Raw genomic sequence first — 15,774 nt, 5'->3', positions numbered from 1 at the left:
CAAGATAACATATATCTTAATTACAATCTCTTGTTTCAAGGGAAGACTTAATGGATAGACAAGATACGTTTTACCTTCATGGATGTATAAACTATTAAAGAGTAATATTTATAAAGGAGGATATGAAAGAAAATCAATATGATATTCATTTGCAAGTTTATTCTTCTCACCACTCTTAGTTTAGGATGAAGTTCAGAAAAAAAAAAAAAAAAAAAAAAAAAAAAAAAAAAAAAAAAAAAAAGGGGAAGGGACATCATTGATGAGTGTAAAAACAAGAAACTACAAAATTACCACTACTAAATATAGGCTATCATCCTCTAAGATTATCTTCCATTATCAAAGTCCAATATTACATGGTCTTTGACACTATCATGTACACCAATACTTTTATTCCTAACATCATAATTGCTAGAATTTGATGTCTCAGCAAGCAAGTGCTCAATCTCATCAAAGTTCGAATCAAAATTGACCCACGAATGCTTTTCCATCTTTCGCAAACCCTCCAATTTTGTTGCTACTTCCTTCATAGTAGGTCTATCCTCCCCTTTCAATTTTAAGCGCTTCTTTGCAAGAATTGCCACTTCCTTCAATTGCTCGGCATTGCCTTCTTTTGCTATATGTTTCCCAAGGACTTCAAACAATCTATTCTCTTTCAAAGAAAGGAGAAAATACGTAACTAAACTTCTCTCCATCTCGGGCTTATAAAATGAAAGCGTCTTTCTCCCTATCAATAGCTCTACAAGGACCACTACAAGGCTATAAACATCACTTTTCTCAGTTAATTGACTTGTATGCAAGTATTCTGGGTCCAGGTATCCAATAGTTCCCTGCACCATTGTTGCTACTTCTATTTGGTCTAGTGGTATCAATCTCGAAGCTCCAAAATCTGATACCTTTGCTATGTAACTACTATCAAGCAAAATGTTTGAAGACTTGACATCTCTATGGATTATAGGTGTAGAAGCTGCAGAGTGCAAATATGATAGTGCTTCCGCTGTTTCTGTAGCTATCCTTAGACAAATTTCCCATGATAAAGTGGACACCTTGCTTTCATTATGTATGTACTCAAAAAGGGTGCCATTCGCTACGAATTCGTAGACCAATAAAGGAACTGATGTCTCCAAACAACAACCCAATAGTTTAACCACATTCCTATGATTAATTTGGGAAAGTACAACTACCTCGATGAATTGCTCAATTTGGCTTTGATCTACCATTTTGGATTTCTTGATGGCCACAATACGATCATCTGATAAAAGTCCTTTATAAACAATACCAAACCCTCCCGACCAATGATCAGAGTTTCGTCATAATTATTGGTTGCCTTCTTAAGCTCTTCTATGGTAAAGATTTTGGCAGTTTCAGTTGAATTTTCTTGTCTAGAAAGTTGGTATTGTAACACTAACCCACCATTTTGCTTGAAGAACTTTTCTTTAAGTTTGATAAGATTTCTTTTCTTAATTATCAAGTACAGCCAAGAGGCGCAGCAGACAAACATGACTATCAAGCCTATGCCAGCACTTACAATTAAAATAAATAAAATATTAATAATTGACTATTGAATTCATGCTATTTTAATTTTATAGAGCAAACACGAAAAATCAAGTTGGATTACAAGAAAGGTTGATTTTCTACTTTTCAATGTTTTCAAACCCCACAAAGACAATCAAGTTGTGAAGTTTTTTTATTTCAAAAAATTTGGACTAGACTTTTTGTGACACTGAGTTGGTAAAGTCTCAAATATCCACGTTCTTGGAGAATGGAGACTAAAGATAAAGTTTAAACAAAGATAATTGAGGGTTTGTTTGGTTGTATTGTTTAAATAGCAGTTTTCGTTGTTTAAATAACACAACATGTATTTCTATAATACTTTTTTACCCACATGTATTTTCATAATATTTAAACAATATTATTAGAACAATATTACCAAATGGACCCTAAGTTGTAGGACCACATTAAAAAAATCATTTTCTACATTTTATACCAAATAAAGACAATCAAGATTTGGAATTTTTTCATTCACTAAATTTAGTCGACGGACTTTTTGTGATGTTGAATTGATAGTCTTTATTAAAGATATATTAATTCCAATAACTTAGGTCCCACATAAAATAAAGTAATACACGTACTCATGAGAGTTTTATTTTTTATTTTTTTGAGAAACCCCATGAGAGTTACGTTATGGGAACGTGTATTACTCTATTCTATGCTTTTATGTCTATAATATTTTTTATATCTCTTTCAACTAATTTAACAATTTCAATTACTGATGTACCTGGAGAAGGGGACCTTAGAAAAAGTTTTAACAAGTTCTAATTATTTTTTTCCCATACCAACCATGGCATTTTTGTTAGGACCAAAAAAAAAAAGAAAAAAGAAAAAAGAAAAAAGAAAAAGCCTATTCTCTTGTGATTAACGGTAGAAAGTCATTCTGTATATGAAATCATAATCAATACCCAATACAGTAATTAAATATACTTATCAACTAGGTTTATAATACATTATATAACCAGATTTTAACTACAAAATGATCTAACCTTTGTAGTTGTAGACTAGGTTTATAAACAGTGGATACTAGACATACACAACCAATGTGAAATAAACATCCCTAACTTTAATAGGGATGTTTATCTCATATTGGATGTTTAAAATACTAATATTACTATTTTTGTGTGTGTTCTAATAAGTATTACTGTTTACTCAAAAAAAAAATTATATACTTACCAATTGAGAGGTTAATTGCAAGTGATGATTTAGGAGCAGGTTGATCAGCTACACATGCCTCACCGTCTGTGTTAGAAATACAGAATAATTGTATTGTATTTCATAAATAAAAGAATATACATCACTGCCTTTATATAGGAGGCATATGTGTGCAGTACAAGTAGAATGTAGTACAAGTACAAGTGTGCTATACAAGTAACCTAATTGGGCCTAAAGCCCATAACATAATAGACATTAACAGCCCCCCTCAAACTCAAGGTGGATGTGAGACCAACTTGAGGTTGTCAACCAAATCACGAGTGCGTCCCTTAGGAAGTGACTTGGTGAAGATATCTGCAAGTTGATCTTTGGAGGAGACGGAGAAAAGCTTAAGAGCACCATGGACAAGATGATAACGGATAAAATGACAATCAATCTCGATGTGTTTAGTCCGTTCATGAAAGACATCATTATGAGCAATATGAATGGCACTCTGGTTGTCACAATAAAGGGGAGTAGCAGAGGAGGTGGACACACCCAAATCCTTAAGGAGCCATCGTAACCAAAGGAGCTCAGATGTGGTATCAACAAGAGCACGATACTCTGCTTCATTACTGGAGCGGGCCATAAAAGTTTGTTTCTTACTTCACCAAGAAATTAAAGAAGAACCAAGGAGAAAACAGTAACCTGTAGTAGACCTACAATCAGTAGGATCTCCTGCCCAATCAGCATCAGAGAATGCACGGAGTACAAGAGGAGACTGAGCTGAGTAGAAAAGGCCATGAAAGAGGGTGCCCTTCAAGTATCGAAGAATGCGCAGAACAGCAGCATAGTGAGTTGATCGTGGAGCAGACAGATACTGGCTCACCTGATGAACAGCATAGGAGATGTCTGGACGAGTAACTGTGAGATAAACTAGGCTGCCAACCAATCGTCTGTAAAGAGAGGGATTAGACAATGGTTTCCCCCCTGAGGGAGTCAGATGCGCATTAAGCTCAACTGGAGTGTCAACAGTCTTGCTATCAGTGAGTCCAGCTCGAGACAAGAGTTCAGAAGCATATTTAGCTTGAGTAAGATAAAGTCCATCAGTAGAATGAGTGATTTGAAGACCCAAGAAGTAGCTGAGATGTCCAAGATCTTTCATCTCAAATTGCTGACTGAGAAAATTCTTGAGTTCTTGAATGCCACTGAGGTCATCACCAGTTATGATCATATCATCCACATACAGGAGAAGTAAAATAGTGTCTTTGTCAGTGCGACGAAGAAATAAGGCAGAATCATAATGACTGGCCATGTAACCCAAATGAGAGATGGTAGAGCTGAATTTGGCAAACCAAGCTCGTGGAGCTTGTTTAAGGCCATAAAGTGCACGTCGAAGGTAACAAACCTTATTTGAGTCAACAGAGAGACCAGGAGGAGGTTGCATATAAACTTCTTCATGTAAATCCCCATTAAGGAATGCATTTTTGACATCCATCTGAAAAAGATCCCATTTACGGGCAGCAGCAACAGCTAAGAGGGCACGGACAGATGAGATACGAGCAACCGGAGCAAAGGTCTCTTCATAATCAATCCCATACTCCTGTGTAAAACCTTTTGCAACAAGACGAGCTTTGTAGCGCTCAATGGACCTATCAGAGCGAGTCTTAATCTTGTAAATCCACTTACAACCAACCACAGATTTCCCGGGAGGGAGTGTCACCAAATCCCAAGTATGGTTTTTAGATAATGCATCAAGTTCCTCTTTCATTGCAATCTGCCATAAAGGGTCAGTGGAAGCCTCACGATAGGTGTGAGGCTCATGTAATGTAGCAAGAGCAGTGTAACAATGATAGTCAAGTAAATGTGTAGGAATAGATCTTACTCGAGTTGAGTGACGAGGTGGAATGTCTTGTGCAAGATCTTCAGGCGAAGCAGGAGCAGGGGACCCAAGCTCAGGGTTGGGGTTGGGTAGCTCGTCTTCAACTTGTTCATCTTCCACCTGTTCATTAAAGGGTGAACTAGGAAAGGGATCAGTGATATCTGGTGGTTGGACAGAGAAGTCTACAAGAGAATCAGGAGCAACTACAGGAGGATCAGGAGCAGCTACAGAAGGAATATGTGCCTCATCTGGAAAAAGATCTAAAACAGAGGAGGAAGATAGGGAGGCACGAAAGTGAGAGAGCTCGACAAAGAGGCGATGTTCCCAAAAGACAACATTGCGGGAAACACGAAGACGATGAGAGACAGGGTCATAACACCGATACCCCTATTGAGTTTCGCCATAGCCAAGAAAACAACAAAGCCTTGACCGAGGCTCAAGTTTGTTATGCTCATGTGGCTGAAGAAGAACGAAACAAGCAGAACCAAAGGAGCGAAGGTGGTGATAATCTGGAGATGACCCAAAAAGGCGCTCATATGGAGTTTGATTTTGGATAACCGGACTCGGAATGCGATTAATAGTATGAACAGCATGAAGAGCAACTTCGCCCCAAAAAGGAGCAGGAACTTTGACAGAGAGAAGAAGAGCACGAACAGTGTCAAGAATATGACGAAGTTTCCGTTCGGCTCTACCATTTTGCTGAGAGGTACCTGGACAAGTTAGTTGATGAATAGTGCCATAGGAATGCAAAACAGCTTGGAAAGCATATTGGGTCTATTCAAGAGCATTATCAGATCGAAAAATTTTGATGCGTTTGGAAAATTAAGTTTCAACCATTTTTGCAAAATTAGAATATACTTGCAATAATTCAGAACGATGTTTCATATTAAAAATCCAGCTATAGCGAGAGTAATCATCAACAAAGACAACAAAATATCGAGACCCACCAATACTAGAGACAGAAGAAGGGCCCCAAACATCAGAATGAATAAGGTCAAAGATATTAGTGGATATTGATTCACTAGTATTGAAGGGCAAAGCTGGTTGTTTTCCTAATTGGCACGAAACACAATCAAAATTTTTTGTAGACACTGAACCTAACAAACCTCTAAAAGCTAATTGTTGTACCCGAGAGGAGGATGCATGACCAAGTCGAGCATGCCAAAGTGCAAGGGAAGGAATTGAAGAAGCTGTAGCAGCTGCAGCAACAGAAACAGGAGCAACAAGTGGAAGACGAAGGTTGTCCACGGGAAACATACGCCCAACTCTGAGACCAGTCCCAAGCTCTTGTCCCGTCCTCGGATCCTGCACAATACACCCAGAATAATCAAAGATAATGCGATAACCCAACTCAGCTAATTGTCCAACAGAAAATAAATTATAAGAAAGGTCAGGAATATTAAAGACTCCAGGAACCGAGAGATTGGAGGTCACAACGGAACCTATATTATGACCAGACATTGTGGAACCATTTGCTGTGCGAATATTAAGAGGGTGCGATGCAGGTTTAAGGTCAGAAAATAAGGACGAGTGAGGTGTCATGTGATTGCAACAAGCAGAATCCATAAGCCAAGAGGTAGGAGACATACCAGATAAAGCTGAGAGAGAAGAGGAATAAGATGCATTACCAACCGTACGAATGACATTGGCGATGATATTTATAAGGTCATCTTTGGAAATGGTGAAAGTGGATCCAGAAGACTGAGACTTTGCAGAGACGGGAGCCATAGGTTGGACACTCTCAGTGTTAGCAACAGTAGCAGCAGAAATGGAAACAGCTGATTTGTTGCGTTGATAGCAAGTCTCAATATTATGGCTAAAACGTTTGCAAAAATTGCAAAAACGTTTGTTGGATTGTCGGCGACGATTGTTGCAAGAGGTAGAAGACTTGTCCTTATTCCTCATTTTGAAGCAAAATATGCAAAAATGGAGCGCAAAAATGAAATCTACGCGAAAAACTGGGTAAGGAGGACCCGGACTGCAAAAAGTCAACTCTGGTCAAAAGTCAACGGTCAACGGTCGGAAGATGACGTCACAAGATGACGTGGCGATGACGTCAGCAGATCAGTGGATGCTGACGCAGCTAGGGCTGACGTGGCACAGGTGATGACGTCAGCGGACAGATCCGGCGCGTGGAAGCGCGTGACAAAGACAGGCTGCGCGTGGCGGCGCGTGGCTGTGACGCCGAGAATTCTGGCGGCGCGTGGGGGCGCGTGGGAGGTCCGATGAAGACGAAATTTTCACAGAACGGCAGATCGGAGAGACTACTTTCCAATGATGCTATCTGTGGTCTGATCGGAGAAGCGGAAGCAGTGGTGGCGGCAAGGCAGTGGTCTTTGATGTACTGGAGTCGCGATGAAGGTAGCGGTGCTGCTCACAAAAACGGCTACAGAGGACACCCAAGAAGACAAGACTGCTTAAGAGCGGCACACCAAAGGATCAGAGCAGTGGCTCTGATACCATGTTAGAAATACAGAATAATTGTATTGTATTTCATAAATAAAAGAATATACATCACTGCCTTTATATAGGAGGCATATGTGTGCAGTACAGGTAGAATGTAGTACAAGTACAAGTGTGCTATACAAGTAACCTAATTGGACCTAAAGCCCATAACATAATAGACATTAACAGTCTGCATGGTATATATCCCCCGATGCACGAGCAATGATAACGTCCGGGTTCATTAATACAATCTTGATTGCTTTTGCAGTACTCATTGAGGTCTTTAAAAAACACATTCGTTAATGTCTGTAATTGTAAAAAAAAAAAAAAAAATCAATTATAAGTAACTGAGATGTACAATAATTTAAAGCAATGACAAACTACTGAAACCAAAATGAAACGTGGAACGTATTGTAATACAATATATATGTTAGAAATTTGTTAAAAATGTGTTTTGTTGTTTTTCTTTCCTTAATTGTTCCTGAAAAATTGTTCTGCAGATATATAAGTAAATTGAAAAATATACCTTGGCAACCCTCTTGGAGGAATGGTACCCCTCATAACCTTCCTTGCACTTGCAACGGTACCCAGGTCCGTTGGTGCGATTAGAACAATTGCTATTTGCTCCACATATGTAATTCCCTTTGTTCAGAGCAACTTCACATGTGTCATTACCAATTGCCCAATCAAGAACCATTGGAAGGGTTCTATTGTTTTGTAGACTGGTTAGATAAGCTGCGGAGAAATTGAACTCGCCTCTTTGGATAATAAAGGCAAAGCTGCATGGGTTGAAAGACCAGACCTCTTTGTGGCTATAAAAGCTATATGCTGCAAAATTAATATTTCTCAAACCTGTAGGAATATCTATCTGGCAACACCCAATCCCAGAGCAAGTTCCATCTACTATATTGTGTGTGTTGTTAGTACATTTGGACAGGCAGCCGATGGAAAACGGTTCACCGTTGAGAACACCATTGAGGTATGCGTAAGTGTCACAGCCAACTGCCACGAACTTGTTTTTGGTGATAGCAAATATCCAGCCCTTATTCTACTACCGAAGTGACGGGATGGTTGTTGTTGCAACTTGCAATTACGTAGATCAAGATCAAAGTATTTAATTTTTTTCTAAAAAAAAAAGATCAAAGTATTTAATTTTCTCAAAAAAAAAAAAAAACATCAATGTATTTCATATAAATAATAAAAAGTAATTTTATCATGAAATACTACTTTTGAAACACGCGCGTAAGCTCTTCTATCTTTTGGGTAAGAGTTAATTTAGAGCATTTATTATAATTTAAGATTACTATATTTTCCAATCACAAAAAAAACCTAGGAGTGTGATGAAAAATTATCACTACAAGAAAACTGAGCTATTGCGGCGGGTGCAAAAACCGCCGCTATATGTCGCCTATTGCGGCGCATTTTTGACCTGCTGCTGTACATGAGATCTAATACTCATTACACCCCTAGGTTTTTTTTTTTTTTTGTTGTAATTGGAAAATGTAATGATCTCAAATTATAATAAATGTTCTAAATTAACTCTTACTCAAAAAGTAGAAGAGTCTCATGCACGTGCTCAGAGGTTATGATAGTTTATAAGGGTAAGTATAAAATGAGGTATAGTTTAGAGGAAAAAAGTGTAGTTTCCTCTTTTTTATGCATAATAATAAACTTTATTAATAGATTTAAATAGTTGAAAAAAAAATCTATAAAAGGGGAGGGTATGTAACTTCTAAAATTTGTGTACGTTGGGAAGTAAGTGATTTATATCTTTAGTTACAGTTGAATAATGTTGATGAAAATTGTTAATTTATATTTAACAAAAATTGTTAAAAATTATATTGAACAAAATTGTTATATTAGTGGAATTCATCAAATATAACTTCACCCATAAACCTTCTGGCATATGGGTTTTATTGATGTGAGTAGTGTCCATTCAAGATAGCATATATCTTAATTACAATCTCTTGTTTCAAGGGAAGACTTAATGGATAGACATGATACGTTCTACATTCATGGATGTATAAACTATTAAAGAGTAATATTTATAAAGGAGGATATGAAAGAAAATCAATATGATATTCATTTGCAAGTTTATTCTTCTCACCACTCTTAGTTTAGGATAAAGTTCTGAAAAAAAAAAAAGAAAAAAAAAAAAGAAAAGAAAAAAGGGACATCATTGATGAGTGTAAATACAAGAAACTACAAAATTACCACTACTAAATATAGGCTATCATCCTCTAAGATTATCTTCCATTATCAAAGTCCAATATTACATGGTCTTTGACACTGTCATATACACCAATACTTTTATTCCTAACATCATAATTGCTAGAATTTGATGTCTCAGCAAGCAAGTGCTCAATCTCATCAGAGTTCGAATCAAAATTGACCCATGAATGCTTTTCCATCTTTCGCAAACCCTCCAATTCTGTTGCTACTTCCTTCATAGTAGGTCTATCCTCCCCTTTCAATTTTAGGCACTTCTTTGCAAGAATTGCCACTTCCTTCAATTGCTCGGCATTGCCTTCTTTTGCTATATGTTTCCCAAGAACTTCAAACAATCTATTCTCTTTCAAAGAAAGGAGAAAATACGTAACTAGACTTCTCTCCATCTCGGGCTTATCAAATGAAAGTGCCTTTCTCCCTGTCAATAGCTCTACAAGGACCACTCCAAAGCTATAAACATCACTTTTCTCAGTCAATTGACTTGTGTGCAAGTATTCTGGGTCTAGGTATCCAATAGTTCCTTGCACCATTGTTGCTGCTTCTGTTTGGTCTAGTGGGATCAATCTCGAAGCTCCAAAATCTGATACCTTTGCTGTGTAACTACTATCAAGCAAAATGTTTGAAGACTTGACATCTCTATGGATTATAGGTGTAGAAGCTGCAGAGTGCAAATATGATAGTGCTTCTGCTGTTTCTGTAGCTATCCTAAGACAAACTTCCCATGATAAAGTGGACACCTTGCTTTCATTATGTATGTACTCAAAAAGGGTGCCATTAGCTACGAATTCGTAGACCAATAAAGGAACTGATGTCTCCAAACAACAACCCAATAGTTTAACCACATTCCTATGATTAATTTGGGAAAGTACAACTACCTCATTGATGAATTGCTCAATTTGGCTTTGATCTACCATTTTGGATTTCTTGATGGCCACAATACGATCATCTGATAAAAGCCCTTTATAAACAGTACCAAACCCTCCCTGACCAATGATTAGAGTTTCGTCATAATTATTGGTTGCCTTCTTAAGCTCTTCTATGGTAAAGATTTTGGCAGTTTCAGTTGAATTTTCTTGTCTAGAAAGTTGGTATTGTAACACTATCCCACCATTTTGCTTGAAGAACTTTTCTTTAAGTTTGATAAGATTTCTTTTCTTAATTATCAAGTACAGCCAAGAGCAGCAAATAAACATGACTATCAAGCCTATGCCAGCACCTACAGTTAAAATAAATGGAATATTAATAATTGACTATTGAATTCATACTATTTTAATTTTATAGAGCAAACACGAAAATCAAGTTGGATTACAAGAAAGGTTGATTTTCTATTTTTCAATGTTTTCAAACCCCACAAAGACAATCAAGTTGTGGGATTTTTTTTATTTCAAAAAATTTGGACTAGACTTTTTGTGACCAAAGAAGTCAATATCGTACCGGAAGCTATATCGGTTTGGCCAGTGGTACGATATATTTCGAATACCGGTCAATACCGGTATACCGTTTCGGGTTTACCACTATTTTTTATGTTTATAAATATATATATATATATATATATGTATGTATGTATGTATGTATGTGTGTGTGTGTGTATATATTATAATAAATATAAAAGTTTACCATAAAACATTTCCTCAATTCAGAACTAATTATTCATGGTTTAGACTTTAGTATCAATTAAAAGAAAAAAAAAACACAATATAAAAAATAGAAATCTTAAAAGTTACCATTGCATACTAAGAAAACAAATAATATTAATAAGTTAATGCAAATAAGTTACCATTCTGCCCTAACAAAAATTCAAAAAAAATTACAAAAATTAAATAAAAAAAAAAAACTTTTTTCTGTACTGGTTGGTATTGCCCGAAATTGGCCGGTACGGTTGGTATTTTTTTCGGTACGAAACAAGGGAGTTATATGTACCAGTTTGCTTGCCGTTATGGTATATTCCGACGGTACCGACCGGTATGGTACGGAATTGACTTCCTTGTTTGTGACACTAAGCTGGTAAAGTCTCAAATATCCACGTACTTGGAGAATGGAGACTAAAGATAAAGTTTAAACAAAGATAATTGAGGGTTTGTTTGGTTGTATTGTTTAAATAGCAGTTTTCGTTGTTTAAACAACACAACATATATTTCTACAATATTTTTTCACCCACACTTATTTTCACAACACTTAAACAATATTACTATAACAACATTATCAAATGAGTCCTAAGTTGTAGAACCACATTAAAAAATCATTTTCTACATTTTATACCAAACAGAGACAATCAAGTTTTGGAATTTTTTCATTTACTAAATTTAGTCGACGGACTTTTTGTGATGTTGAATTGATAAGTCTCTATTAAAGATATATTAATTCCAATAACATAGGTCCCACATAAAATAAAGTAATACACGTACTCATGAGAGTTTTATTTTTTTATTTTTTTAAGAAACCCCATGAGAGTTACGTTATGGGTACGTGTATTACTCTATTTTATTCTTTTATTTATATAATATTTTATTATATCTCTTTCAACTAATTTAACAATTTCAATAACAGATGTACCTGGAGAAGGGGACCTTAGAAAAAGTTTTAACAAGTTCTAATTTTTTTTTCCCATACCAACCATGGCATTTTTGCTAGGACCAAGAAAAAGAAAAAGAAAAAAAAAAGCCTATTCTCTTGTGATTAACGGTAGAAAGCCTTTCCTCCCCAAAAAAAAAAAAACAGTAGAAAGTCATTCTGTATATGAAATCATAATCAATACCCAAGGGTTATAACCAGATTATAATTACAAAAGGGTCTAACCTTTATAGTTATAGATTAAGTTTATAAATAGCGGATACTAGATATACACAACCAATGTGGAATAAACATCCCTAATCTTAATATGGATGTTTATCCCATATTGGATGTTTAAAATACTAATATTATCATTTTCGTATGTGTTCTAATAAGTATTACTGTTTACTCAAAAAAAAAATTATATACTTACCAATTGAGAGGTTAATTGCAAGTGATGATTTAGGAGCAGGTTGATCAGCTACACATGCCTCACCGTCCGCATGGTATCCGCCGATGCACGAGCAATGATAACGTCCGGGTTCATTAATACAATCTTGATTGCTTTTGCAGTCATTGAGGTCTTTAGAAACACATTCGTTAATGTCTGTAATTGTAAAAAAATTAAAATTAAAAAAAAAATCAATTATAAGTAACTGAGATGTGCAATAATTTAAAGCAATGACAAACTACTGAAACCAAAATGAAACGTGGAACGTATTGTAATATAATATATATGTTAGAAATTTGTTAAAAATGTGTTTTGTTGTTTTTCTTTCCTTAGTTGTTCCTGAAAAAATTGTTCTACAGATATATAAGTAAATTGAAAAATATACCTTGGCAACCCTCTTTGAGGTATGGGTTCCCCTCGTAACCTTCCTTGCAATTGCAACGGTACCCAGAACCGTTGGTGTGATTAGAACAATTGCTATTTGCTCCACATATGTAATTCCCTTTGTTCAGAGCAACTTCACATGTGTCATTACCAATTGCCCAATCAAGAACCATTGGAAGGGTTCTATTGTTTTGTAGACTGGTTAGATAAGCTGAGGAGAAACTGAACTCGTCTCTTTGGATAATAAAGGCAAAGCTGCATGGATTGACAGACCAGACCTCTTTGTGGCCATTAAAGCTATATGCTGCAAAATTAATATTTCTCAAACCTTCAGGAATATCTATCTGGCAACACCCAATCCCAGAGCAAGTTCCATCTACTATATTGTGTGTGTTGTTAGTACATTTGGACAGGCAGCCGATGGAAAACTGTTCACCGTTGAGAACACCATTGAGGTATGCGTAAGTGTCACAGCCAACTGCCGCGAACTTGTTTTTGGTGACAGAAACTGTGAAAGTACTGGGGACCTGGAGCCACGGTTTCGTGTTATTTGACAGAGGCGTACCTGACTGGTTGTAACAGTTAATGGAGCTATACATCATGATGTCCATGTCTCCTCCTTCGATGGAAATGTTTGAAACGTTGAGGTTTCCGATCGTTGGTTGAGGTTGGCCGTACGAGTTGCTACAGTCAATAAAAAAGTAGTCTCCACTTTCATTCCGGTAACAACCTTCAGTTGTGCCAAAGGGATATGGAATTTTTACATCCCCACAGGTATCGGAGCAGTTAGGCAAGGCTAATGGATATGCCATTGCTGCGGCTTCGGCTGCGGCCATTATTGTTGTTAACATCACACCAACCCAGATGACTTGCACAAGCGTCGAATGGAAACCCATGGCCCCACTGTATTTTCCCAGATGAGCGTCTAAGATTAGAGTCTTGGAAGTTGGTACGTATCAGCTTTCAAGATGCTGGACTTTTTAAAAGCGCTCACCGCGTAGAAAATTTGTAAAACTACCAATTTTTTTGGAATTTTCTGCCCTAATATAATATATTAATATGGCACAATATGACTGGCGGCACAAAATTCCAAACTGCGTAAAGAGAAGACCTGTTTTTTATGGACCAGATCCTTCACCTGATTGGTAGACCATAAAGTAAACCTTTGACTTTTTCTTTTTTTTTTTTTAATCTTTACTTGATACAAAAAAACAAAATTAAGGTAGACGTCGGTTTTGACAAGGTCTAAATTAAAATTATACTTACTTAAGTAATACACCAAAGCACAAATTAAACTTTTTTTTTTTTTAATAAAAAGTTAAATTCACAAAGTTGCTTATTAGGGTTAATTGCACAAGGGAATCTATACATGCACACCCAAATTATTAAAACTTATAATCATTACTCCAATTTTAAAAAAGACTACATCACATCTAAAAAGAAAAAAAAAGATTAAGAGTGTGTTACAAATTGTATTAAAATGTAGCTTAAATCTCCATAAAAAAAAATGTAGCACATATCAGGTTTTAGCTTTTTTTTTGGTATTATCATGAGTCTCATTATACTATCTGTAAACTATTTTATTGGGAAAAAAAATTATTTTTTGTATATGAATTTGGGGGCTTTGCCCAACTTGCATAGGCCGTAGTAGTGGTGACCTCATCAAGCTAAGGCTCGGTCAATTGAAATGAACATGAGACGTGGAGAGAGTGAGATCTTGTTTGTGAGAATAGGTAAATTTGAAAAAATAATAATAATAAGGGCATTAAAAGATATTTAGGGTCTGTTTGGATACAATTTATTTTGCTGAAAACTGAAAATACTGTAGCAAAATAATTTTTAAATGTGCGAATAGTGTCTTGGGACCCATTTTTAATATATTTTTTAAATAAAATGGTTGTGGGTCCCATGAACAGTGCGTGAACAGTAACTTTGTTTCTCACACAGTGTAATCACGTGAATGAACAGTACCAATTACTGTTCATAAGCGTTGAAAAAAAAAAAAAAAAAAAGAAGAAGAAGAAAAGAAAACGCAAAACGTGCAAACGCGGATCCAAACCGCACCTTAATTTAATTTAAGATTTTGGACATTTTTTCAAAACTTTTTAAAAATTCCTTATGTTATTTAATACATGAAATAATTAAATTCGTGCTTATGCATGAAAATATTCAATTATAGCGATATTATTAATGTTAAGCATAGGTTATTGAACATATAAAATACTAGTTCGCATAAAAATTGTGTTATGTGGTAATTATGTTGTCAATGAATAATAAAAAATGTTGTTTGTGAAAACACAATGATCATTGGATTTTCTTACACTAATAAAAATAACTAGCCTCTGAGCACGTGCGTGATTGGAAAATGTAATAATCTGAAATTATAATAAATGTAAATTATATAAGCATACACTATCATGGCTATATCAATAGTTTTGACATGAATAATATGATCGGATATACGCATAACACTCATCACACCCCTAGGTAAATTTGTAATTGGAAAATGTAGTAATCAAATTATAATGGATGCAAATTATTAACATTTACCCAAAAAAATAGAAAAGCCTCTGAGCACGTGCTCAGAGGCTAGTAGTTCTTAATTAAGGTTGTAAAATGATAAAAGCCCAAATTTTTTTTTTTTTTTTTTCACAATAACTGAAATCAAAACATGATTCCATCTAATAAAGGAAGCATTGAAATTAATTTTGCAAGCTTCTTTTTGGAGCTATTGAGATGAGTACTAAAAGTTCATAATTGTTCATTTTATTTTATATTTCAAAATACGAGAGCTCAAACTCATTTTCAATTCACTGTCATATGCTCGAACTTCGTTTATTTTCCTATCAAACAAGTTTGAATTGGATCTCAATTTAAGGCTTAGAGAGAGAACACTTAAGCAGCTGATGAATTTATACTAATCAGTAAGAATTTTTGTAATTTGAGGTATATGACTGGGATAAGAAAAACAATGTCATTTTGCCTTCCAAAGTGGCATAGTTTGGTTTGCGGTAAAAGTTTAGATTGTTAGGGTAGTATATATTCACCTTCAAGAGATATTTTGTTCCTTGCCCAGATTTATAAACGAGTCGACTTCAATTGAATTTTAAAACCTATGATCGTTCATTTAATTTTATTTCAAACACGAGCT

At 35.6% G+C, this 15,774-nt stretch overlaps 2 protein-coding genes across 2 annotated transcripts; both read right to left on the bottom strand.

Moving 5' to 3' along the window:
- Positions 1 to 248: 248 nt before the first annotated feature.
- LOC126722320 (wall-associated receptor kinase 2-like) lies at positions 249 to 8,468 on the bottom strand. Its single transcript, XM_050425474.1, has 5 exons — positions 8,439 to 8,468; positions 7,536 to 8,057; positions 5,824 to 5,869; positions 2,725 to 2,790; positions 249 to 1,249 (listed from the first exon to the last, which is right to left on the bottom strand). The coding sequence occupies exons 1-5, from the start codon at positions 8,466 to 8,468 to the stop codon at positions 324 to 326; spliced, it is 1,590 nt and encodes a 529-aa protein (XP_050281431.1). The 3' UTR covers positions 249 to 323.
- Positions 8,469 to 9,069: 601 nt separating this feature from the next.
- On the bottom strand, positions 9,070 to 13,608 carry LOC126723227 (wall-associated receptor kinase 2-like). The gene is made up of 3 exons (XM_050426548.1): positions 12,625 to 13,608; positions 12,222 to 12,395; positions 9,070 to 10,454 (listed from the first exon to the last, which is right to left on the bottom strand). The coding sequence occupies exons 1-3, from the start codon at positions 13,517 to 13,519 to the stop codon at positions 9,256 to 9,258; spliced, it is 2,268 nt and encodes a 755-aa protein (XP_050282505.1). The 5' UTR covers positions 13,520 to 13,608; the 3' UTR covers positions 9,070 to 9,255.
- Positions 13,609 to 15,774: the final 2,166 nt, after the last annotated feature.

The sequence above is a fragment of the Quercus robur genome, chromosome 4 (assembly GCF_932294415.1).
Source record: "Quercus robur chromosome 4, dhQueRobu3.1, whole genome shotgun sequence".
NCBI lineage: Eukaryota > Viridiplantae > Streptophyta > Magnoliopsida > Fagales > Fagaceae > Quercus > Quercus robur.
This window is presented reverse-complemented; position numbering and strand designations above follow the sequence as displayed.